The sequence below is a fragment of the Callorhinchus milii genome, unplaced genomic scaffold (genome assembly GCF_018977255.1).
Source record: "Callorhinchus milii isolate IMCB2004 unplaced genomic scaffold, IMCB_Cmil_1.0 Scaffold52, whole genome shotgun sequence".
NCBI lineage: Eukaryota > Metazoa > Chordata > Chondrichthyes > Chimaeriformes > Callorhinchidae > Callorhinchus > Callorhinchus milii.
The window spans coordinates 56,336-80,782 of NW_024704793.1; the positions used below are offsets into that span (position 1 = coordinate 56,336).

Sequence of the window (24,447 nt, forward strand, 5' to 3'; positions counted from 1 at the left end):
GTATAATTGGAAAAAACAACCAGAGGGGAGATGTGAATACATTATTTTTGCACAGAAAATTGTTACGGACTGGAATCAACACCCTGAGAGTGTGGTGGAAACAGATTCGATAACAACTTACAAAGGGGAATAGGATGGATACTTGAAAAAGGAAAATTTGTACAGCGAGTGAGCAAGGGAGTGGTGCTGATTGGATAACATTTCTACTGATCCATTACAGACATGATAGACCATAAGATCGGGTTGTGTACTGCAATAATCCTTGATTTTACGTTTCTACAAAATCTGTAATTTTGATTGAATACAAAGCAATTCCATTATCATTAATATCGTATTCAAGTTAATGAAAGAGGCGTTGAATCAATCGCTATCTTTCAGCCAAAGTGGAGTTCATGTTCCAATGTAACCGCTGAGTGGCGCTGCAAGACCAATGTGGAAGCTTGAATGCTTTGAGTTCTTTTAATTCATGGGCACAATTGACAATTCTGATTTCTTGAGCAGAAGGCTTCAAATGCCTTTAAATTTCATACTGATTGAGGAGAATATTAAGAAGAAAAGTTTGCTACTTCCAGGCACTGACCAGATGAACGGTTGACAAACAGCTGCTGCAATCGAACACTGAAATTCACTTATGCGATGGATATTACAAGTACATCTGCTGCTCGATAGATCTATGTATCAGCCAACAACCCAACGATATACACATCAATGGTCATTCCGTCCAGCCATCCATCCATTGATCTGTCCGCCCACCCAGCCACCACTGTTCCATAGATCCATAACAACATACAAACCACCGTACACATCCGTTCGCCCATTGCTTCTTCAACCCAACCTATCGAGCCATCCAGTCTATCCACCCGAACATTGAGCCATGGTGACCTTGGAAGTCTCTATTCAAACAATACATCTTTCTGTCCAATGGCCCATCTTTATTTTAAACTAACCATCATGTGGACAATTACAAGGTGACAAGCGTTCTGACGCATAGCAATCTGTGAGAGCAGATATGCTGAATATGAGACTATTTTTTTAAAGATGTGACAAGCAATTAAGATTAAACTGAAGTTGTCACGTTTTGAACACATATGTACTGATCAATGGAATAATTGCCAAGTGATGCTCCAACTTGTTTAAATGTGATTTGTCCTCTCAAATGTCACTGACGTTTTCTGCAGCCAATAAGAGAAAGCTTTGCTTGTGATCACTGTGGATGGTGACGCTCTCTAACGCTTCGACTAAGACGATGTTCATCTGCAGACGAACAGCAACGCGTTCATTGTCCACAGAGCACAGGCTCCGCAGATAACGAACCCTGACAGATGATGTGCGTCACTTATTGTAACTGCACTTTGAGACGCGGTGACCTGCGAAGTCTGTATTCGGATACAACAGATCAACAGCAGCAACAACTTGGATTTATATAGCACCGTACAACGCATGGTAGCGTCTCAGTGCACTTAACAGTTGCGGAGTAAAGCAAAATCAAGTTTAATCTTTGAACAACATCATCAAAGCTTTACACTTCTTGAAAACCTTTTCTAATAAAATTATATCAATAACATTGCTCGATGAGTGATCAAGAAAAAAACACAAATATTAAGATATTTTCCATGCTCAGTTATCAGAAACAAACAGAAAACTTTGAAATAATAATAACATAATACTTATAATGCTTGCATTTGATTTAGCGCTTTTCACATCTGCGAGACGTCTCAAGGAGCTTCACAGAATAAACTGTAAATTGAATTGATTCAATATATGTGGGCAAAACGGGGCAGCAAAGTGAGCACAGCAATGTCCTACAACAGATCATGGATTGAAATGACCAATTAAATATTGTTTTTTTTACATTTCTTCAGCTTTCGTTATCAGGCGTGCGGAGCAAGGAAACTTGCCCATTGTTTTGCTCTGCCAGGAATCAATCCCAGTGCTCCTGCTTGCGAGGCAAGTGGTCTAACCACCGAGATACAGGAGTCCATAATGACTCCACATGAATGGTGGAAATCTACTCAAAACAACAACAGCAACAACAACTTGTATTTGTATAGCTTCCTCCACGCCGGATGGCTGAGCGATGGCCTAATAGATGACTTGTAAATTATCTGAATTACTGACAGAGCTAATAGAGAAATTTTATTGCTACTGTTCGGTAAATCAGTGACTAAATGTTTTGAATTTAGGATAGTTCGTAAACCAGAAAATGGCAATGCCAGTTTATTTTTGCACATTATTTTGTGGAAATGGAAAGGCCTGACTCGAGCAATTGTAGTGATAAAATAAGAGTCAGAAAGAAAGCTAAAATGGAGTCGATCATTGGTGTATATGAACAGAGCCAATGAACGGGATGCAATGGACAGTCACCAATTGAGTTAGGAGACATAGAAGAGACCAAATGACATTTTCTATGATTGTCAATAATGCGGTTCTATGAGCGGGAATAATAGAATCTCTGATTTACTGTTCCCTCAGATGCTGTTTCATCGGTGTAGGTTTTAAAAAATAGAGTTGAACATCTGTAATACACAGCTTGTCCACGCAGAATCTACACATCTTTACATTTTATACAGCGCCTTTCATGTCCGGAAAAGTCTTCTTCACATCACATGAAGAACAGCAGAGTTCAGTGCCTGTATTTTGCAGCCGATGTGAAGCAGCCATGAAATGTGCATCAGAAGATTTCGCACGGCAACGGTTTTGCCTCTGATTGAAACTTTTTATTTACATGACCCACATCGGCATTTTAAACAGATAGTCCCAGTTGATGCTACAAACCATTGCCAGGGATGTGCTCTGTTGTGAGGGGAGCAATCCTTTTGATGAGATATTGCACGGTGGTTTGTCTGTCTATTCAGGTCGATGCTAAAGATCCCAGTGCACTATTCGAAACGAGAAGGGAGTTTCTCCCTGTATCCAGGCCAACAATTCCCCTTTGAGACGCCCCAACAACGTGATATGCCGCTGTCTGTGCATTTGAAGCACTAATATCATATATGAGGTAAAACACCATGTTGTTGTGTGGAGATTGTCAGTCTGAATACCTGCAGAATTTACTTTTTTTTCAAATGGATGAATGTGATCTGTAACATGCACAGAAACAGGCAGAACAAATCTCCTACAATGCAGCTCAGCCCCTGCACTGCAATGCAGTGCCGGTCTGGAGTTAATCAGTTCCACATGCAGACTTGTGGCTTGAACCCTCGGCCTTCTGACAGAGAGGCGTGAGTGCTGCCAACTGAGCCAGATTAATAGGCATAGTTGGGGGTGTCCTCAGCTTTGAAACAGATTACAAACACTCAGCTTGTTTCCGAACATTTTTTATCATCATGCTTAAACTCAAAAGCTACTTTATTTCCTGAGTAGTTTGGGCTTCATGGTAGCAGCCTATAAAGCACTTTTCCAAGGATCGTTTGGAGTGTTTCAATTGCGTTCAATGAAAAAGGTTTCTGTTCAGCCACCACACGTGTTCCTCGTGTTACTGTTAGTTTGTAATAAGGCTGCGATAATAACAACTGCAACTTGTTATTGTATAATACTATTAATATATAGTAATAATATATTTAATAATAATAATTATTATGATTATTCCCTCTGATGCTAATTCACCTGCAATAAGTTTCCAATATTTCTTTTACTTTTGTGGTCTGCAGATTGGGTGGTTGGTTTTTAATCACAGAAACATGAAATGACCACGCCACATTAGTCCACAGATTAAATTGTTGGACTTTTTGAACTTTGTAGCATGTGTACCTGGAAGATTTCATTGGTTCTTTCCTTGATAATATTAATTTTGTAATGTGAAGTATTCTACAAGAACTAAAACGGCGAACAGATTTTGAAACCTCTGCAGAACATTATCGGAAACTTCAGTGTGACTTTGATTAATTTTGAGATAGTTCTGTGTTGTTTAGTGGAACATTTTTAACCAGTTTCGGGCAGCTGGCTTTCAGGTCAGTTTTACATTAAGAGGAAGTCGTTCCAATTTAGTGTCAGAAATTGCAGATGTTTCCTGCAGATAAGAAACTGACTCCTTCTCAGATCATCATGTGGCCAATGTCAATGATTTCTTGGAAGTGTTGTTTGACCTGGGGCAACAGGTTTCAATTTAGTATAAATTTAAATCAGTCTTTTCTCCATTTTATCAATTGTAGAAACATAAACTATTTTTGTTCTTTAATTTGTCTATCCACATGGAGTACAGCGAAGCTGTGTGTGCGTGAAGGGGTGGTGGGTGTGGAGGGGGCAGGGGGTGGCGGGTGGGGTGGGTTCATCTAGTTTTCTCATTGGAGGTGAACCAAATGCTCGTTGGAACGGTTGCAAACAAAATGTGGAACTGAGTCAATCTTCTGTGACAGTCTCGATCATCCGGTTGCTGAGGGTTAGAATGTGTTACAGGCCCTGATGTTTACCAACCAGCCAAACTGCATGCCTGATTGGTGGGACCAGAGGGGCAAAGCAGTCACAGTGGAATTAGATATTCGTCCCACTTAGGTCCTGTTAACCCTGCAGGCCAAAACACCAACACAGAGGATATTTCTAACTAGTCAAGCTGCAGGAAACTTGGCAGACAGTGCGTGCATCTGCAAGATGTCGAATTTAAATTATTATACTCCAGTTGTTACACATCCAACGCCGAAAGAACCAGGATCAAAAATGCACCTGAATTAGATTAGACAGGTCTGTTCCTCCTGGAAGTGAGTTACACATTCCATTCCAGTTTCCTGTCTTTTTCCCGAACAAATGTTGTACTTAAACTGTTCCCTAAACAAAGTGTTGCCTCCTTGCAAATCCTTCCTCAACCGGCGCAACTCACACGTACACACAGAAACTCATACATAATAATACATACGAGTCATTTAATTTTCACAATAAAGCTTTTTAATTGTACCTCGTAGAACATGTTTCTCACTGGGGGAATGTATCAAAGAAGTGATAAGTCGGTAAATCAAATGCAAAGAATATGATTATTGTTTAAATAGTATCAGAATATTCTTGAAATTCGAAACTTTTTGAAATCAGTTGAAACTCCATCCTGATTCAAAGCATTGGGACGTCCTTCCAGGATGAAAGACCTTAACTAATTTCAGTTGTTGTTATCACAGATTGTACAGTTAGCGTAGTAAGATTCTGCATTGAACAGTGAAGGGTGACACGAGCGAAATTCCTTCACTGCTGTGCTGTTTCTCAGGGAAGGTAACGGTAGTAAGCAAAATAGATGTAAAGGGTGGAGGGCTAAAGAGAGGACATGGAAGGCCTTTGAAATTCTAAAACAAATTTGCGGACATACTTTTTCAGTGAGTGAGCTGTAAAACTAAGGGAAAGGTTCTCTCGGGAAATGTTGATTCTTTCAAAAGCAAATTAGATGGAATTATTTTAGGAAATACTATTGTGGGATACAGTAAAGAGTTTGAGCCCTGACATGTGCACGTAACTGCCAGGATGTTGGAAAACAAACTGAACGTACCATCATTTTCTTTCGACTAGCAATTCTTATCTTCATTTGTTCTTAGTTTCAAACTGATCAGTTAACGTACATCAGCTCAGATTAAAAACGAATATAAATGAGGATAAAAATAGTTAAAAATACTGAGTGCAGTATAGATCAAGTCTTCTTCTTTAGTCTTAGCAGAATCGTCAATGTAAATTTTACACCACATTTCCACACAAAGCAGTTTATTAGGGTATCATGTTCATCAATCGAATTGGCTGCAGAGACTGGAAGAAAAGAGGGCAAATGCGAACGGGTTAAAGGGATACATAGGGATAGGTATGGGAAATGCTTCATAGTCGAGATATCCAAATATTAATTTCAGAAAAAATAACAATAATGCAAAAAATTCAGACCAAATGTTTTTCTGTGAAGGGAATTTCTGTGTTCCAGGTTTTCTAATTTTCTTCAAAAAAATAAAACGGCAAAAGAATTATTGCATGAGTCAGTCTTTCTCTCTATAATTTTCAAATTAGTATATGAAAGATATCCTTATTAACTTTCTGTTTCCAGAAAATAGATTATCTGAGCAATAATCCATTGGTTCGGTATGGAGCTTTTCACAGCAAGGAGAAGTTTCAAAGGACTTCAATATTGACTGAGAAGGGATAAGGACCAAAGATCTTAGCCTATAACAGCACAGCATATCCCCAGCAGAGCATTGCAGTGTATTTCACAAACATGAACTCCATTATTGTCATACGCAGATGTGGATTTGAGCACAAAAAACCTCTGCCTCAAGGATTGCGAATGTTGTTTGCCTGCCAAGTCAACAAGAAGTCCTAATGAGCTTCACAGGTTAAGTTGTGAAGTCTGGGCCAACGCTGTAGCTCAACTGCCCACAGCTGGAATTTGGGTTTTATGGTCTTATATTGTGGTGCTGCCCGGCTCAGATTGTCCAGCTCAGAACAGGCAGGAGATGAAGATCTATGCAAGTATGAAACAGATTGCACTCTCACATTGTGCTATAAGTACTACAACACAGAGCTGCCTGTTACTGTATTAGAATCGCCATGTGTCTGAAGCTGTGTCTGGGTGTGGAGCTGATCACTGGGGGACGGAAGCAGCTGCTGGTCACTGGAGCGAAAGAGCAATTCAAGCGCAAACATTGCTGCCCATTAGTTTTCTCAGCAAAATCCTAACTGAAGTTGGACAGTTCATTCAACAGCTTTAGTCTAATGCTGAGCTTCTGTGAATCTGAACAATGTGGTCAGAAGTCAAGACACACCTGACACAAAGGGAACAGCAAAGAGACGCATCAAACAGCTCACAAAATTTTATAATTTACTGATACTTCGAGAAAACAAATACAGAGATTAAGGAAGAGGTTCGGAACAAAAAATATACATCTTCAGATTCAAATCAAAAGACAGAGTACAGCAGTTTCTGTCTTTCTGCATCATTACACCACAAAAATGGTAAACAGCAAATAAAATGTATCAGAGAGGCGTGATAGTACATCAAATAACAGCATTGTATATTATTACCAAAAGGCACAATGTAAAATAAGCTAACAATACAACAACAACAACAAGATTACATTCATGGAGCGCCTGTCACGTCGGGAGGACGTCCCAAAGCGCTGGACAGTTGTGTCAGGACTCGAGCAGGGAGGACATGGTCAGGGTGAGGGAGGGAAGGGACGGGGCGAGGAGTGAGTAGAGAGTTGAGAGGGGAGCTGAAGGTACGGTCAAAGAGAAACGACTTGAGACCGGCCTTGAAGGAGGAGAGGGAGGAAGCGGCGAAGGCACTGGGGATGGAGTTCCAGAGTTTGGGGCTGAGTGGCTGAATGCCACCGATGGTAGGGCGGTTGGGGCGGGGGATGTGGAGCAGACCGGAACCAGAGGAACGGAGGGTACGGGCAGGTAGGTAGGGGGACAGTAGGTCGGAGAGGTAGGAGGGAGCGAGGCCGTGAATGGCCTTGTAGGTGAGGATGAGGATGTTGAATTCGATCCTCTGGGGGATGGGGAGCCAGTGGAGGGGAGCGAGGGTGGGAGTGATGTGGGCGCGGTGTCTGGTGCGGGATAGTACACGAGCTGCAGTGTTCTGAATGACCTGCAGTGTGGAGGGAGGTGCGGGAAGGTCGGCGAGGAAAGCGTTCCCATAGTCCAGCATTGAGGTGATAAAGGCGTGGACCAGAGTTTCAGCAGCGTGAGGGGTGAGGTAGTGCCGCAGTCTGGCGTTGTTTCGGAGAAAAGCAGGAAAAATAGGAAAAATTCCGAGCAATAGGAAAAGTAACTGATTTGTTCAATCGGTGAAAACAGACATCAAATACTCTGTCACAAGAAATTGATGATAAACATGCAGATGAGGAACATCGGTGAAGCTGATGTTAAGAAACTCATTTTACCTGGAAAATAAAAATAAAGTTACGGTGAATAATTTCAGACTGGGTGCAGAGTTAATATTTCCAGATTGTGTTATTTTTTTGTGCAAATCACCCCCACTGACCACCACACCCACTACCCACTGGCACCCCGCTCCCCACCCGACCAACCCGCACCCCCCCACCCACCCCAACCCCGCACACACAATTCTAACTGACACTGTGTCAATGGGTATCGGTCTGACAGGGACTGACACAGGAAGAAAGACTTCGCTTTCAAGTATCCACAATATACTGAAAGATCCATCAAATCTGTAAATGAGTCTTGCTCCTTGCCTGTGTCTATACCAGGTAAGTATATGATTGGGTGTGTAAGGGTGACAGGATACGTACATCACCCTCACAGAGCTTGGTCAGATGGATCCTGTCCTGTAAGAACAGGAGGAGTTTCCCAGGACAGTCGCTGCAATGAGCATCACTATCAGTTTCGAAGGAACAGGTATTTAACAGCAGCTGTTACATCAGACCATAGCGTCTATGAATGTACTCTCCCCACCTTAAACAGAGTGACTGTGGCGCTGTACAAAATACACAGGAAGAAGAGTATGATGAAGGTGGAAGCAGTCGGCCAGAGGTTGTCACTTTCATCTTTTTGAAAAACTTCCAGCGTCATCTCATTTGGGAAATCTGCGAGGATAACAAAAAGAAATGCATTCAGAGGGGATTGAAACCTGAGACATTTCCTCTTTTCATTTCGATTATTATTGTATACAATGTTTCCCAGTTGACCATGGGCTCACTCCCTCTGTTGGGGAGTCCTGTAGCTCAGTTGTTAGAGCACTCGCTTTGCAAGCGAGAGACCTGAGTTCAATTCCAGGCAGAGGGCGAAACCTTTGGTAAGTTTCCTTACTCCACACAGAGCCTAATAATAATCCCTCCAAAACAAACAAACAAAAAAAACAATAATAAATTGGTCATTTTCAATCTGCGACTGTTTGTGGGACATTGCTGTGCGCAATTGGCTGCCGCGTTCGCCCACAAATATACAGTCAATTCACTTTACAGTGTGTTCTGTGAAGCGCTTTGAGACGTCCTCCCGACGTGAAAAGCGCTGTATCAAATGCAAGGATTATTATTATTATTATTGAACTGCACACAACATCCTGCTGAAACTTCAAATCGTTTAAGAGAGATAAAGCAGAAATTGATTTTATTGTTCGTAGAATTGTTCCAAAGTAAAATTGTATCCAAAAGAGATTTTTGGCAACACGTTGGCATACTAAATTTAAGGAAATGCAAAAGCTCGGAAATTGCGATCTACAAATCTATAATCAAAGATCTGCTGCCGTGTTTCGCCCACAACATACACAGTCAATTCACTTTACAGTAAATTCTTCGAATGGCTTTGAGAAGTCTTGAAGACGCGATAATGCGCTATATGAAATGTAAGGATTATGATGATTATTAATGTTATTATGTATATCTATATGGATATCGACTCTGCCTTTTTATTGTAAAATGACATCCCTAGATGCTTATCCTGGTTTCTATCGTTACAATCGTCTTTCACTATATCAGTCTTTCAAAATCTTCATACATTTTAAAAATTGTGTGTAATACTCTTCCATTTTGTTTCTGTTATCTTTTTGTGAGAACAGCCACAAAATTTGAAGCTAATCCTCATCACGGTAATGCCAATCACAGGGATCATCATTGTGATCTTTGTGAACTGCCCTAAATGCTCTAAGCGGCTCTTGTGTCCTTTGTATAATATTGTCCAGAAATGCTCGCAGTGCTCCACCACACAGTCCTGCTAACTTCACGCATAAATGTCAATCAATTTCCCAGGTGAAAAACACTGAATCCATTATTATAATCCTTCGATATTCAACGACATCAACATATACTCCAAGTTTTCTTCATTCCACTTATAATAAAATTATTTTGCTGTAATTCCTTTAGTGATTATTTCTCTTAAATATACTTCCAAAAAAACTGAATCAATATCGAACTTCGCTCAATGCTCTGCAACCTTAGGCAATTTCCCATGTTATTCATGATTTTGTCCCTGAACCAAATTAACAATATTTTTATAAATGGGTCCGTGCCTGCATTAAAATCGTTAAAATTCTTGTGAAGCAGTAGTGGATCCGGCACAAAAGAATGGGTAAATCAACTGAAGAGATTGAGGATTAAGTGTAACAGCATTCATCCTTGAGCTTTATTGTTAAACACCGTTGCTGCATGTGGCCATGTGAGACTGATTGGATTAGGGATGAGTTACCGACGCTCACTATCAAGGTGTTGTTTTCCATTTTAGAGAGCAAAAACTTGTATCGTACTCTCAAAAATCTGCAGATTAGCCTCAAGTAAAATGGTGACATGGTGCAGTATGAGTCAAAGCAATGTATAGAAGGGGAGAAGCCAGTTTCCTGACTACGTGAGTGTCCTACTTGGTCAAGTGTCACAGCAACGCAGTTTTGTGTGAGTGTTTGCGTGTATGCGTGGACCACGGTGGATGTGGGAGTGTGTGGATGTGTGTTGATGGCCTGGGTGGATGTGAGTGTGAGTGAAGTGTCGGTCTGGGTGGGTATGAGTGTGTGTGGGTCCAGGTGGATGTGACTGTGAGTGAATGTGTGTTGGTCTGGGTGAGTGTGAGTAGGCCTGTGTGGATATGAGTTTAAGTGGGTATTAGTGTGCACGGATGTCAATATGAATGAGTGTCTTTGTTCAAAATGTACAAGTATGGCTGAGTGTGTGTTTAAGTGAATATGTTGCTGCAGCAGAATCTGTATCTCTCCGTAAGAAGCATTTATTTAAAAAGGAAATGTAGCAGAAAAGGCCATAGTTTGCATCCGAGATGTATTTAGGCGTGGAAAGTGATATTATTCAATGCAAATGTATTCTGGAAGGGAAGAGGTTTAGCTTTCCCACACAATTCCAAAAGATGCTGTTAACAAAATTCGTTATGAGCGTGGATTGTATCTGGTGATGTAGAATGATTTGGGAATGTTCTATTAACGTTTTTTTGCTGTTGCACCGGGTGTATATAAGTAGTGGAAATCAATCCCCTGCTTTCGAAAAGCCAAACCAAACTCACTGTTTTACTAACTTGATACTAACATCGCTACAAACAAATGATGTATAACTGCTCACTCCGGAAGTTGTCTGTGTAATTAATTGGAAATCATCCCCTCTGTGTCTGACACATAAATAAACAATGATCTTTATTTGAGTTACTTTTTCATGACTTCAAACTGACAGTGTTGCGGTAGGGAGGCGGGTGCTCAATAAGTAAGCACAACGCTATTTAGAGACACTCATTGACAAGCATTCGCGGTGTCCATCAGGACAAGAGAAATGTTTACAAAACTCGGTTTACCGCTGGATTTATTAACGACTCTGGTCAGGGTCTTCAGTGGGAAAGTTTCATGTCCGACCACACAGGAGAAGGAATAGCCGCGGTCCCACTCTCGGGCTGAGATGGATAACATGCTGTACATGGAGGTGTTGCCATCTGAACTTTCTGCCATCAACTCGGTGTTCTTGTATTTGTTGCCATCAATCAAATGGTCATTCACAGTCCACTCCACAAATATCTCTTTGGGAGAGAAGTCCTTCACCAGGCAGCTGAGGGTGACAGTCTGCTGAGCAGACAATTCTTCTGCCGAGGGGAGGAGCAGGTACACTGAAGGTTGTTTCGTGTACCCAACTGTGGGAAGAACACAATCAAATCAATACACTGATGTCGAGAATAAGAAAAAACCTTCAAGTACGAGATACCGCAGAAGAAGCTGATTATAATGTGTGTCACTGTTCAGTCTGTGCTCAGTGATTTTTAATTGTTGGTGTGACTGCGAACACTTCTATAGATTGAAATTTCCCAACAGCACTTTATTATCTCTACTGAGTGACCATTGGTGTAGACCATTGGTTCCATTTCTCCCCGAAAACCTGTGTTGATATCGTCCAGGTATGACGATTAGATTATTTTTCACAGTATTTTTGTGAGAGAATCTGCTTATCAAATTATACCTGTAAACATTTCTGGCCATTGTGAGGGAAGAAAATCTATCAACAGATTTAAAAGCACAGACAGACTGTTTATAATTGTTTTCACAATCTTATCTGTTGCCAACGTTATGAAATTGCAATAAAAAGCAATTCTTGCATTTCCAGATACTAGCTGCTCACCTTGCCCCTTAGATATCTTTCCTCTTTTCGGAGTCGGCATGTCGTCATGGCTGGCAACGCAGAAGTATACTTTCCCACTGGTCCAGTCTTGTGTAGAAATGTTTAATTTACTGATCACTTCCTTAGGCTCAGTGGCAGACGGTTTCCCATATCCAGACTGTAAATGTGTCTGTTCATTTGTCCAAGTCACGTTGACGTCAAGTGGTGCATTAGTCACTACACATGTCAGCGTTACAGTGCATTCCATCAACACTTGTTTCGGTGAAGGTGGCAGGAAAGAAACCTTGACTTGTTCAAGACACCCACCACCTAGAAAAGGAAAAAACACTTGAAACCAAGTAGCAGCCAATATCCAGGTTTTCATATTTGATCAAGTTAAGCAATACTGTACGTGAACATTGTCACGTTCTGGTTGTGTTGAACACACACCGCTGTTCCGTGATATTTTTGTCAGTTGGTATTGGAATCATTTACTGGAAAGAAGAACAATCTTCTTTGAAACACGGCGTGATATTTGGCCGATTGATTTCCAGTTCCCTCCGATTGACAACTGCTCAGCACTAGATATATACATTAGATGAGTTGTAACACTGCAGTCTGCATTTAGCTGTATATCTGCTCGGAAGGAACAAACTGTGATCAGGAACTTCAGCGAAAGTGGACGTGGAGGAAAATTGTGGAATATGGGAATTACAGCCACAGTCAGGTGGATCTGTGAGAATTGCCAGATCTCCCTTTGAGCAGCAGATGAGAAAACAGTGACACAGAGCGCCTGCCTGGCCCTCTCCTGATAATAGTGTGATGGATAATCGAGTCAAGGTTTATTCATGTTGTACAGATCGATAAACTTTGGTTCAAAGCTCACATGTGCATTGGGTCCAGTGAAATATACAGCATGATCTCAACCCAAAGTGCCCCAGAGCTCCCACAAGTGGACATTGGCAAGGAAACTGAGAGCTATGTTGTTGCCATGTTTATCAGCTGGTGCTGTGGCTCCTACCTGGGTAGTACTTGGTGATGTTGTTGACAATGATCGTGTGTGTGGGGTCATGGGTTACTTGGCAGGTGTACACGGAGCCGCTCTTCCACTCTCTGGCGGGGACAGTCAGACGGCTGCTGGTGCTGAATGTCCCATTGCCTTTAACCGAGGGAGAGGTCACAACACCTGAGTTGATGGGCTGCCAATCCTTCAGCCAATCCACCCTGAGATTGTCCGGACGGAAACCAGATATTAAGCAGACAACAGTGGCCGGTTTTTGCATTGCGATGTCATCAGGGGAAGACTGTGTGACGACAACAACGGGAGGCAACGGTCCTGCAAGATATTGAATAACAGGTTAGGTTTTGGTTTGGTGCAAATATTTTTTGATGTGCAATTGATATACATATTGAAACAGACATTGATCTCAGCCACGGGATGGATACTTCTCTCTCATTGAATTATCTCTTTCAATATTCTCATTGAATACCTCACTTTAGAAAGAGGAACATTGCAATCTCTTTAGTCATTACATCTGATATATTCTAATGGAGTCTAAAGTGGGCTTCGTGTTGAAAACTCTTCTATTCTTCCCTACCATTTTGCTTATCATTGAGCGTTGCTCTAGCCTTGCTCTCCAAAGCTAGCTCGCTCAGCTTCTCAGAGTCCCACCTTCCCTCTCCCTAGTTTGTGGCTTATCTGTTTCATGTCATGTTTCTCCACTGTCTTCCTAGGTCCAACTTAACTGGTTGGAGTACTTTCTACCTGTTCATATATGCATACTATCTCCGCGTAAAGCAGCACTCGGGAAATGAGTGTAATATTATCATGCCATTGTAGATTCTCTGTGATGGGAGTATTCCAATACCTTGATGAACAAAAGTGACATACCCACACCTGCAATGTTGAGTGTTCTGCCCTGAATAATATGGGAGCAAAACGTGTGATTGTTCTGTACCTTGGAGAACAACACTGACCTTCCAAGGGGATTTCCACGGCTGGCCAGCTGTTGCTTTTATGTGAAACCTTGCAATGGATGTTGCTGTTTCCCAGCTGGGATTCAGCGATTGTTAACTGACTGCTCACAGTGTGGAGACCGTTCCTGTTGAGCACTGAGGGATAAGTCTTGACTTGTTCAGTGATGAGCTGCTTATCTGATGTCCAGGTGAAAATGGCCGGATCGGGGCTGTAGCTGGAGGCAAGACACCCGACAGTCACTGAGCCTCCAGAAGCGGATTCTCCACAGGATGCCAGCAGGGCGTAAAGTCTGGGAGGAGTAGGTACAGCTGGAAAACAAGAGGATAGTTAGATATGAAGTTCTACGCTTCTCAAACTTGGACAGACACGCAGATAAACTAAAGCAAAACTGACACAAATCAATGAAAATATGTGTGTATGTGTGTGGTGTGTGTGGGAATGTATATCTCTGTATGTATTTGTGTATGCAATTTTTGTTTGAGTGTATGTTTATGTATGCAGGTATGTCAAGAATCAGTATGTCTTGTTCGACGCTCAGCTGTTTTACTTCCCCACATTCAAGCCATGACCCCGCTCTGCGTAACATCGCCCGACTCCACCACTACCTCACCTTTCAGGCCGCTGAACCTCTTGTTCAGACCTTCATCACCTTCAGGCTCGATTATGCAAGCGACGTGTTTGACGGCCTTCCCAACTCCTCCTTTCACAGACTACAGATTATCCGGAACTCTGCAGCCCGTTTCCTCTCACGCCACACACTCCTTGACCCATCCCCCCACTCTCGCCGAACTCCATCCGCTGTCCATCCTTCAGAGGATCCTGTTCATGGTCATGATCCTCCCCTACAAATGCCTCCATGGCATCGCACCACCTAACTGACTCCCTCCTACCTAACCGCCTACAATTCGCCCGCTCCCATGCTCAGCCGGCTCTGGGCTGCCCCAATTACCTCACCCACCCGCCCCACCATTACCTCGGGAGCCTTCAGCCATGAGCACAACCTCTGGAATTCCATCCCGCAGTCACTCCGCCTCAAACCTCCTTATGCTGGTTCGAGACCGAAGTTTTCATAGATGATATTTAAAGAATAACTTATTCTTAATTTATTTGGAATTTTTGTCATCATTTTACTACACGAATAACTGTGCGTTTTGGGATCTGTTTCATCTGGCTCCACCGATCATCCACTTGATGGTATTTAGGACGGTGACGTTTCTCCAGCAAAGCAAAACCAATGCTAAAGATACTCAGCCATGGTGCAGAACAAAGTTAGTGTGAAATAAATGTTTAATGCCATCAGAGTCATTAACTTCTCAGAGATTGATGGGAGAAGTGAGAGTGTTGGGCAGGGCCTTGGATGAGACACAGGAGTAGCAGGAATTTCTCGAATTGTTTCTGATATGTTGACAACAATATTTATTCGAATTTGAATTTCCAGAAGAAAATGGAGGAGCATTTTGAGGATAAAATGAATCGCTGGATAGAGCCGGGCTATCTTCCTGGTGGGCGGGAAGTAGGAGCCGAATTGGCTCCTTATCGACACATTTGGCCCTTTAGTGGAGTCCTATAGCTCAGTGGTTAGAGCACTCGCTTTGCAAGTGAGAGACCTGAGTTCAATTCCAGGCAGGGCGAAACCTTGGGCAAGTTTCCTTACTCCACACTCCTAATAATAATCCCTCCAAATGAACAAAACAATAATAAATTGGTCATTTTCAATCCATGACAATGTTGCGACATTGCTGTGCGCAATGGGCTGCCGCTTTCGCGCATAAATATACAGACAACTCACTTTACAGTATATTTTTGTGAAGCGATTCGGGACGTCTAGAAGACGTGAAAAGCGCTATATCAAATGCAAGGATTTTTATATTATTATAATTATATTACTGTTTTTATAAATATAGCCACATTTTAAATTTAGGAACCCAATAATGTTGGTTAAGCTTTGACTGTCCTTGTGAGTAAGAAATTGTTATTCTACACAGCAAACCCTTGATTGTCTGTCTGTCTCTGTACAGTTGTATCTCACTTTCTGTTCTCTGAGCTGTAGAAGGATTTTCTTCGGCTCGAATTTGAATCTCTATGTCACATTTCAGCTGCGAAATGGATTAGTAAAGGGAGAGGTGTCTGTCCGGGTATCTGGTGTCAGTGACTCTGCACCGTCTGAGAAGCAGCTTAAAGTCACCATCTGATCAGTTTAAGTTTAGAAACACAGAAAATCAGACAGTGTCCCTGTGATCATGAAGTAATTCTAAACCATCACAGCCGAAAATATTTACTGTTCTTACACAGAGCAACAAGGTTTTAAAGTGCAAGGGGCATTGTGGCTTTTTGAAAAGCAGCTGGAATCGAAAATGTTGCTTAATCAATTAAATCTTAATTAAAATGTTGCTTTATTTTCTAAAATATACATTTAAATTGCCAATATCTATTTATTTCAAAATTATCCAAACATCCCAGTATTCCTACATTGTTACACAATCGTCTGAAAATTTACGAATTGAGAGATTCTGGCTCTGACATTTTAAAAACAATGTATTCTGTTCAGATTGATTACAGAATAGCCACAGCCAGTTTCGCATCGGACGGCCACTTTGTTGGTGGTAAAATAGAATATTCCTGATTTGTCTGACTAATTGTGGATTACTGTTAATAACAGCTCTTTTAGGAAAAAAACAAAGATCGTGTAATACAACAAGAAGAACAACCACCTGCACATATATAGTGCCCTCCACGCAGGGAAGCTTCTCTGAGGGCTTCAAAATGGCAGAGACTGACTGGTAATGAATAGATTCGGTGGTTTACATGGGGAATGAAGGAGTTTAATCAGTGTGGTGCTCAGGAAAAGCCTCTCACAGGGAATCCTGTCTGACTTGTGGTTGTGATCAGTAGAACCTGCAGCAGCCGCTGGCCAAGCGCTAAAAGGAGACACAGATATTTAAAGCATATTTTCTTTGATCTGTGTCACATATCAGCTCTTAAATGGTTAAATAAAGACATAGGTCTCTGTCCGGGGGTTTGATGTCAGAGAGGCTGCATTGACTAAGGAGCAAATTAGCTTTATATTCATGTTTCAGAATATAATAACAATAATCCTTTCATTTAATATAGCGCCTTCATACGTTTTCAAAGCCACTCAAAGCGCTTCACAGAATATGCTATGAATGAATTGATTATATTTCTGGGTGTCCAAACAGCAGCCGTGGATTAACTCAATTATTATGATTGTCTTGAAGGATTTATTTCCCTGGAAAAGCAATCCGCCAATCCACGAACAAACTATTTACTGCTGGCTAAACAGAGGTGTTTGCGCATATCTGTGCAGTAAGGAAACTTGCCCCATGTTCAGCAATGAACCACAACAGCTCTGATGTCTGTGGGTCTGTTTCCCGCCCCGCGGCTGCCGTCTTGTCAGTTCTAAATACGTGGAATAAAACTAGAAACTAGTCTAACACTGGGAGTCCGTTGTATCTTTACTTTAAGATTTGGCAGAAGTGTATAGTAACCTCAATTTACTTTGAATTCGGAATCCCTTTCTTCTTAAGAGACCTGGGAAACTCGTTTCAGGAATTGCACAGAATTGAAGAAACTATTCATAATTCTGCACTGTTTACAATTTACCACAAATGGTCTCCTGACAGATTGACGGGAAGTGAATTTCTCGGCTTCTGGGAAGACATTGATGAAAACAAACCTTCGCAGCCTGAACCCTCACATCTCAAACACACAGTGTTTCCATGTAATAACCGACAGGTTACTCCTTATTCTCTTTCCCTCAGCCTAAAGCTCTCAGTTACCGCACAGCAGTTCACACACTCTGCATTCACATCACACACGACTCATTTTACATTGTACAATGTATCTCACAGTGACAAATCGCTGCAGAACAAATAGTCAAAATTAATAACTAACTCATGTATTTACAGTCAAATGATAAACTGTTCCCTTTCACCCTCATCTCTGCCGATTCTGGAGACTGAGCTGGCCATCACTAAAATCATTAGTTTGTTGTCAGTGACCAGTGTCGCTGTGTGTTAAAATATCTAATAATGAACTGGATCTCTTACATTGCAGCCTGTAATTCACAGTTAACCGTTTGCTTATTGAACAAATCAGCGTTTTTTTTGGGCGCAGATCTGTTAGTATAAACAGGAAGCTTGTGGTTCAAGATGAGCACCGACATTTTGTGTCTCTGAGCACTGTGCTGGAAGCGAGTTCATGTTCAAACAATTGTTGTTAAAATTCAATGGAAATAAAGTCTGAGCTCTGACTGCCACTGAATAAAATCGTGATTGATGTGTGGGGCAGCTGAGGAAATGAGACTTGGCAACACGTTAATGCCGACATTTGCTAAAATGAAAACCTTCACTATTACTTCTGTAACATCCGTGCAGTTTAAGTTGCTGTATAAACCCGCTTTACTCTCGGACTCATCCCTCTCTACCGGGTTGGAGGCAGAGATGGGGCGCTTCAAATCGCAGCCGCCTTCCTTACATTAAATAACGGATTGACATATATGTTGAAAGAAAATCTTCCCGTCACCCTTCCCGCAACATTCAGACCTTGATCCCCAACACTGTGACACAGATTTAAACATTTTTATACCATTCCTGAGGATATTAAACCCGAAAACCAGCAGCCGCCAGTCATGGCGATCAGACATTGCAGAAATTATTCAGTGCAACCTCAGCTGTGCATTCAAATAACCATCAAAAATACCAGCAACGATGACTTCAACATCGGTTGCCTAATCCAAAGCAAACTAACAATGACAGCGAAAGCACTTTAAAGTACATTAAACTCAGAAAGAGCTGAGTTCTTTAGATAGCTGATAAAGTGCAAGAAACAAATATAAAAATCTAATTCCGCCCCTTTAGTGATCGAGTGAATTTCTGTTTCTTACCGTCAGTCACAGTCACCATAGTGCCTTGTCCCCAGGTGTCACTGTACTACAATCTGTGGGCCGCCCAATGCAACAACCTGCTCTGTGGGCAGAACACACAAACAGACGATTATGTCAACGTTGACTTCCCCAAAATAATTTCAATGCACGATATGTTTGCATTGTATTGTGAAAACAATTGCACTCCTGTACGTTTACTTGTTAATAGTTTGTATTTTTGGCTTTTTGCAGAGTTTCTGCCAAACACCTTTTCTTGTCTCTCACAGATTGAAGAGGATATATTGTGTGATACGTCTATTATGATCCGGTAAAACCCTCAGAAATAGGTACATTTTAAAAACACCAAACCCCTGCTATTTCATGGGACACACAAGCCAGGACCGAGAGCGGTTTACAGGTTTGCTATTGAAGGGTTATTGTATTGATAGTTAATGCCGTGATTCCAGTGTCACTGTGATACACACTATTACATAAACTCCTGTAGAGAATGAAGTGACAAAAACTGAGCTGAAATTTCAGTAGGAATGGAAACTCAACTCAACTTCTCCGGTGAGGCTTCTTCTAGTGTTCCATTTAGCATGTACTCCTATGTGGATCAGAGACTTTTGATTAATGTTCCATCAGGTTAATACGCCCCAGACCTCAATCGTGTTTGCAATCGAAATAATTCGGAATTCATGGGTTAATACATCGTTTAAATACAACGTTATTTCTGAGGCTGTTCCAGTTCCAGTGTCAGTTATATGGTTCATGTGGATGTTGTAGAGATGACAATGATTAGCAGCCTCTCTCTCTGGAGTTTTTGTATGAAGAGGTGTCTCCATGCAGCATTGTGACCCACTGTAGACACAGTGACTCAGTTCCATACAAATACTGACCACCATTTTTTGCTCAATACTGGCTACCAAAATTCACTGCCAAAAGGGACTCTTCTCCCCTGGTATTACATATGGTCTATCCAATATTTTTTTTCCTAGACACAGAAACCGGAAACAATTATCTCAGCACTTTGTAACAAAATGATGTATGTGAACCGTCACGTCGCCATTCTCCAATCGCAGTCCTTCCCGCCTCAAACAGCACACAGTGACTGACCAGCTGAATTCACAGAATATTACAACACCAACAAAGTGTTCATTCACCCCAATTAAACCACCATTCACTGCGTTGGTTCACAGTGATAAGAAATCAATTGACAGCTTTTGCTTTAAACATCGCTACAGACACAGCATTGACACCATATCTGACCCTCAGTTTAGGGTGGGAGCGGCTGCCTTTCCTCCCATTGGGTATTTGTAGGAGTTCAGCCCCGTTTCCTCTCACTGTGACCCTCTTGCACAGTAATAGATGGCGGTGTCGTTCACTCTCGGGCTTTTGATGATCAAATCGAAGATGTTTTTGGAATCCTCTTTGATGACAGTGACACGGTTTTCAATCCCAGGCGCGTAATTCTTGTTGGATGGATTCTTGTATTCAAGGAGCCATTCCAGCCCCTTCCCCGGAACCTGTCGGAACCAGGTCATCCAGCTGGTACTGAGATCAAACCCGCTGGTTTTGCAGGTCAGTCTCAGGGCCTGGCCAGGTTCCCCGGTTAGAGTCGGCGGCTGTGTCAGCACCACATCGGCCTGTACACCTGTAAATAATAAATGACCGAAGATTAATGACTGTGAAATCTCCTTTCTCTGTGACATTGCAGAGAGAATAACACCGCCACAGGAACAGTGAGACTGTCAGTCTAATATAACTCACGGGAGAAGACAGCCAGCAGCAGACTGAGAGAAATCAAGGAGCTCATGTTTCTGGGCACTTGGCAGAACTGAGACTTGAGCCGAATAACCGAGGGCCAGAGAGCTGCCGGACAGATGGCCTCAGTCCCCAGTGACCGCTATATAACAAGGGGCAGTGGGGCAGGGGGTGGAGAATCGACCAATAACTGCAGGACTGAGGGGAGTCACGTGCCACATTCCCTCTGACTTACACAGATCAATAAATGTACCTGGACATTCGGCACTTACAGCAAATTAATATTAATATAAGTGTCAGAAGTATTAACCCTCGCACTGACTCTGAAGCATCGCAAATTGCTTCCTTCAACTTGTGTGCGCGCGTGTTTGAGGTTGTGTCGAGGAGGCGGTAAATTCAAAAGGAATCTTTTCAACATTATTTCAGTGAGCGAATGTTAAAAATAGGGAGATGAAGGAAGCCGAAACTACTGATTCTTCTAAAAGTAAATGAGATAGGTTACCTTTGGAAATAATATGTATTGAATCATTATATTGTTTGGGACATGACACGTGCATGCGACTACCAGATGGTGGTAGCGGACATTTTTTTCATTCTGTAATTCTTATTTTCTTATCCTCATATAATTTTCATAATTATTATAACAATTCATGCAATTCACATAATGCCTTCCCACGTCATTGCAAGGTGTCACGGTACTGCACAACATGGAGAGTAGTGTGCAGTGAGAGTTTATTGTGGGTAAAAATTTGTATTGTAACTCAATTCAAATATTCATTATTTCCTATTGTTAGCGATGTTCTGAACTGCCGTAAATGATTGCTTCCTGCTTCTTGTAATCGATTCCTTACTTCATCTCCGACATGGGCATCAAGATATAATAATAATAATAATAATGGTAATAATCCTCGTATCTGATACAGCCCCTGTTCACATCTGCTCGACGTTCAAAGCGCTTCATAGAATATATGCTTATGATTTCAAACCAGGCATGAAAAGTCTCCTTGGCGTTAGATGCCGAATAGCGATTGCTGCTGGTGGAATTGGTGCCCAATGCAATGTCAGAGCAATCACATTCCTTCAGAACAAGAGGAGAAGAAAACTGGAACGATATTAAATGAAGGTTAAATCAGAAATGGTTTCATTGTCGCTGTGCCCAAACGCTGGTATCCCAGCAGCTTCCAGTTAACTGCGAGTGAGAGTTTAACAGGGATTGTCATCAGACACTGTGGTTGTGTTCCTGAATGTCTGAAGCTGATGTTGCAATTATCATATAGTCTGTTTCCGAGTAAACCGTCTAAAACTAGTTTCCCTTATACAAATAAAAGATGTAATAATCATATTAATAATGATAATAATCCTCGTGTCTGATACAGTTCCTGTTCACATCTACTCGACGTTCAAAACGTTCATATTGCATTCGAAGTCGCCTGACCCGGGAGAGTGGACTTGAATTAATGTCTGGGAACAACAGTCAGCATTGGGATCTCAGAGTCCGAATATGAACGCACCACTTGTTCTGGGTGTAATTCTCAGTGTTTGAGCTACTTGTTTGCTCGAGGAGTTTGTACATTTGTGGTTTGTAATTCTCTCTGGCACATTGCATAGTCACACAGGTAACATTCCTCAGTAGCAGAGTCCCGGCAGTAGATATGTTCAAAATTCACAAAGGCTGTAAAATATAACATTCATCTGACTCCGATATTCAGTTCAACAAAATTAGAAACCAACATAGATAATTCCCAGTGAAAATCTTCCGTTCCACATTGAAATGCTGAACTGAAACAAACCGCTGCAGAGTTACATGAGCAGCCAACACTGATACCTGAATACTTTTTGGGGTACTGCATGTGGAACTGCAAACCGTCGGAAAGAGCTGCTATCTTCCAGCAAATCTGTCAAAATACAACATAAATCTCACACTCTAAGAAAGTATTCAGTGCAATGGCTCTTAACTAAAGGGCACAGAACAGCTCCCGTGTGGCCTCCTTACGGAATACTCTCATGGACTGTGTAGCAAAATGTAAATCAGAATTTTCTAAAGCAATGTATCAATGATTGTTATTCTAGACACCATTTCATGACATGACCAAGGTATCTACTTGCTGAATGTGAGGACAACCTTGGTGGTCAGTCACTCGGTGATGTGTTGGCGAAAAAGTGCGACATTCGACATATTTTGAAAACGACCAAAAAATTAATCATTTGAAAATGATAATAATTTAACACATTTGAAACCGATCATCCATTTATATGTAATAAAGTGTGTTTCTCCATTCGTGTGTGCCGGGTTGATTGTAAGTCTGTCGCGCTCAAACGATAATATTGTTTCCTGTTACATTTGAGGATTTGACAAGGTCGCTGGAGACTGCAATGGCTTCTGTGCAATTCTCTCTCAGTCCATTTCTCAGCTTTGTCTCCACGTATATTCTTGTTCTGGCTTATTGAGTTTCAGTTCATCCCTCTTCCCAGCGACCCAAATAAATAAGTCTATGGCCTTATTAGGCTGTTCATTTCAAAAAATGTGTAATTATACACAGTCTCAATGTGGGAATAGTAACATGTGTTAGATTATTTGAACAGTGGACAATTAATACAGTGCAGTACATCGCTTGTGTAAGGTGGCAGAGATGTACAGCCTAATCGCCCAGATAATAATGTGCAGTGCCTCTTACACTCAGCTTGTTATATCACTTTTATTGCCTGGCTGCCTTTGTCAACACATTTTATGCATCGCTTGTAGTATTTCCTGCATTAAAAAAATAAATAAGAGGCGCTAACTTTACTTAGCAAACAATAGAAATGATGGAGAGTGTTCTGTCTCTTTATATTTTTGTATTGTTTCTGGTTTATTTTAGCAATTGCGATTCAAGACTTCGAGTTTACAGTAAATTATTGTATGTCCATGCGACAGAACAGTATATGTTCCAGAAAAGCACATTAGCGAAATGCTAAACAAGTTGCTACTTTTTATATCTAAAGTCTTCCGGCTGGAAAGTCGCTTCACACAGAATGATTCAAGCTGCCTGCAGGTGGGGCAGGAACTCAGAGCACAATTGTCAGGAAGCAGCTGTGATCGTGTGCAGTCAGTCAGTGAGCAGCTTCCTGCTCTCACACCGTGGAGCAAACAGCCTGAACTTTCATACATTATTCCCCTTCACACCAACAGCAACATCAGCCACAGCAGCTGTTGGGACAAGTCAAGTAGCTGTGATGGGTAAATGAGAGACGGTAGAATTTTGAGTCAGATCAACACATAAATCATAAATTACATAAATCACTATTTGACAGTTTCCTTCACGTCTGTAGAATGTTTCTAAACACTTTGGATACTTTACTTTGAAATGTGGTAAAGTCCCCGCCATGAATCTTCTTTCAAGCCCTTTCCTGACTTACCTCTGCGATTTCCTTCAACCCCAGTGACCCCTCTGCTCCCTTTGCTCAGTGACAATCGCCTGTTAGATACACATCAGCTGCACTTATCCTCCACACCATCCGCCGGCGGTCACCAGGTGTAACTGCAGTGTGTCCGTCGATGCTCTGTGGCGCACAGTGCCACAGCGCCGTTTGATTCGAGGGCCACAATGTGAAACTACAGCCATAACAAAAAACTGTATATAACTGATAAACGATACGAGAAGCGCGGAAACAAATCCGCACATGTCACTCGCAGGTGCAATAGCTTTCCGATGCGGTATACATCTTGTATGTACGTCAATAGGTTATAGGGATCCCTCTTGTAGAGCAGACAGACACCGTAGTTTAATTAGTACAACAAAGATAGGAAATAGATTGAGTTGCATTTGTGTTTTGAAATCCGCTTATGTAATTCCCAT

General features: G+C 41.7%; 1 gene segment (V, D, J or C); it reads right to left on the reverse strand.

Moving 5' to 3' along the window:
* Window positions 1-1,152: 1,152 nt before the first annotated feature.
* Window positions 1,153-20,723, reverse strand: LOC103173096. The segment is given in 9 exon segments: window positions 1,153-1,254; window positions 8,371-8,501; window positions 11,197-11,526; window positions 12,009-12,317; window positions 13,009-13,323; window positions 13,965-14,273; window positions 16,771-16,883; window positions 20,192-20,501; window positions 20,618-20,723. Coding segments are annotated over 9 exon segments (1,965 nt in total).
* Window positions 20,724-24,447: the final 3,724 nt, after the last annotated feature.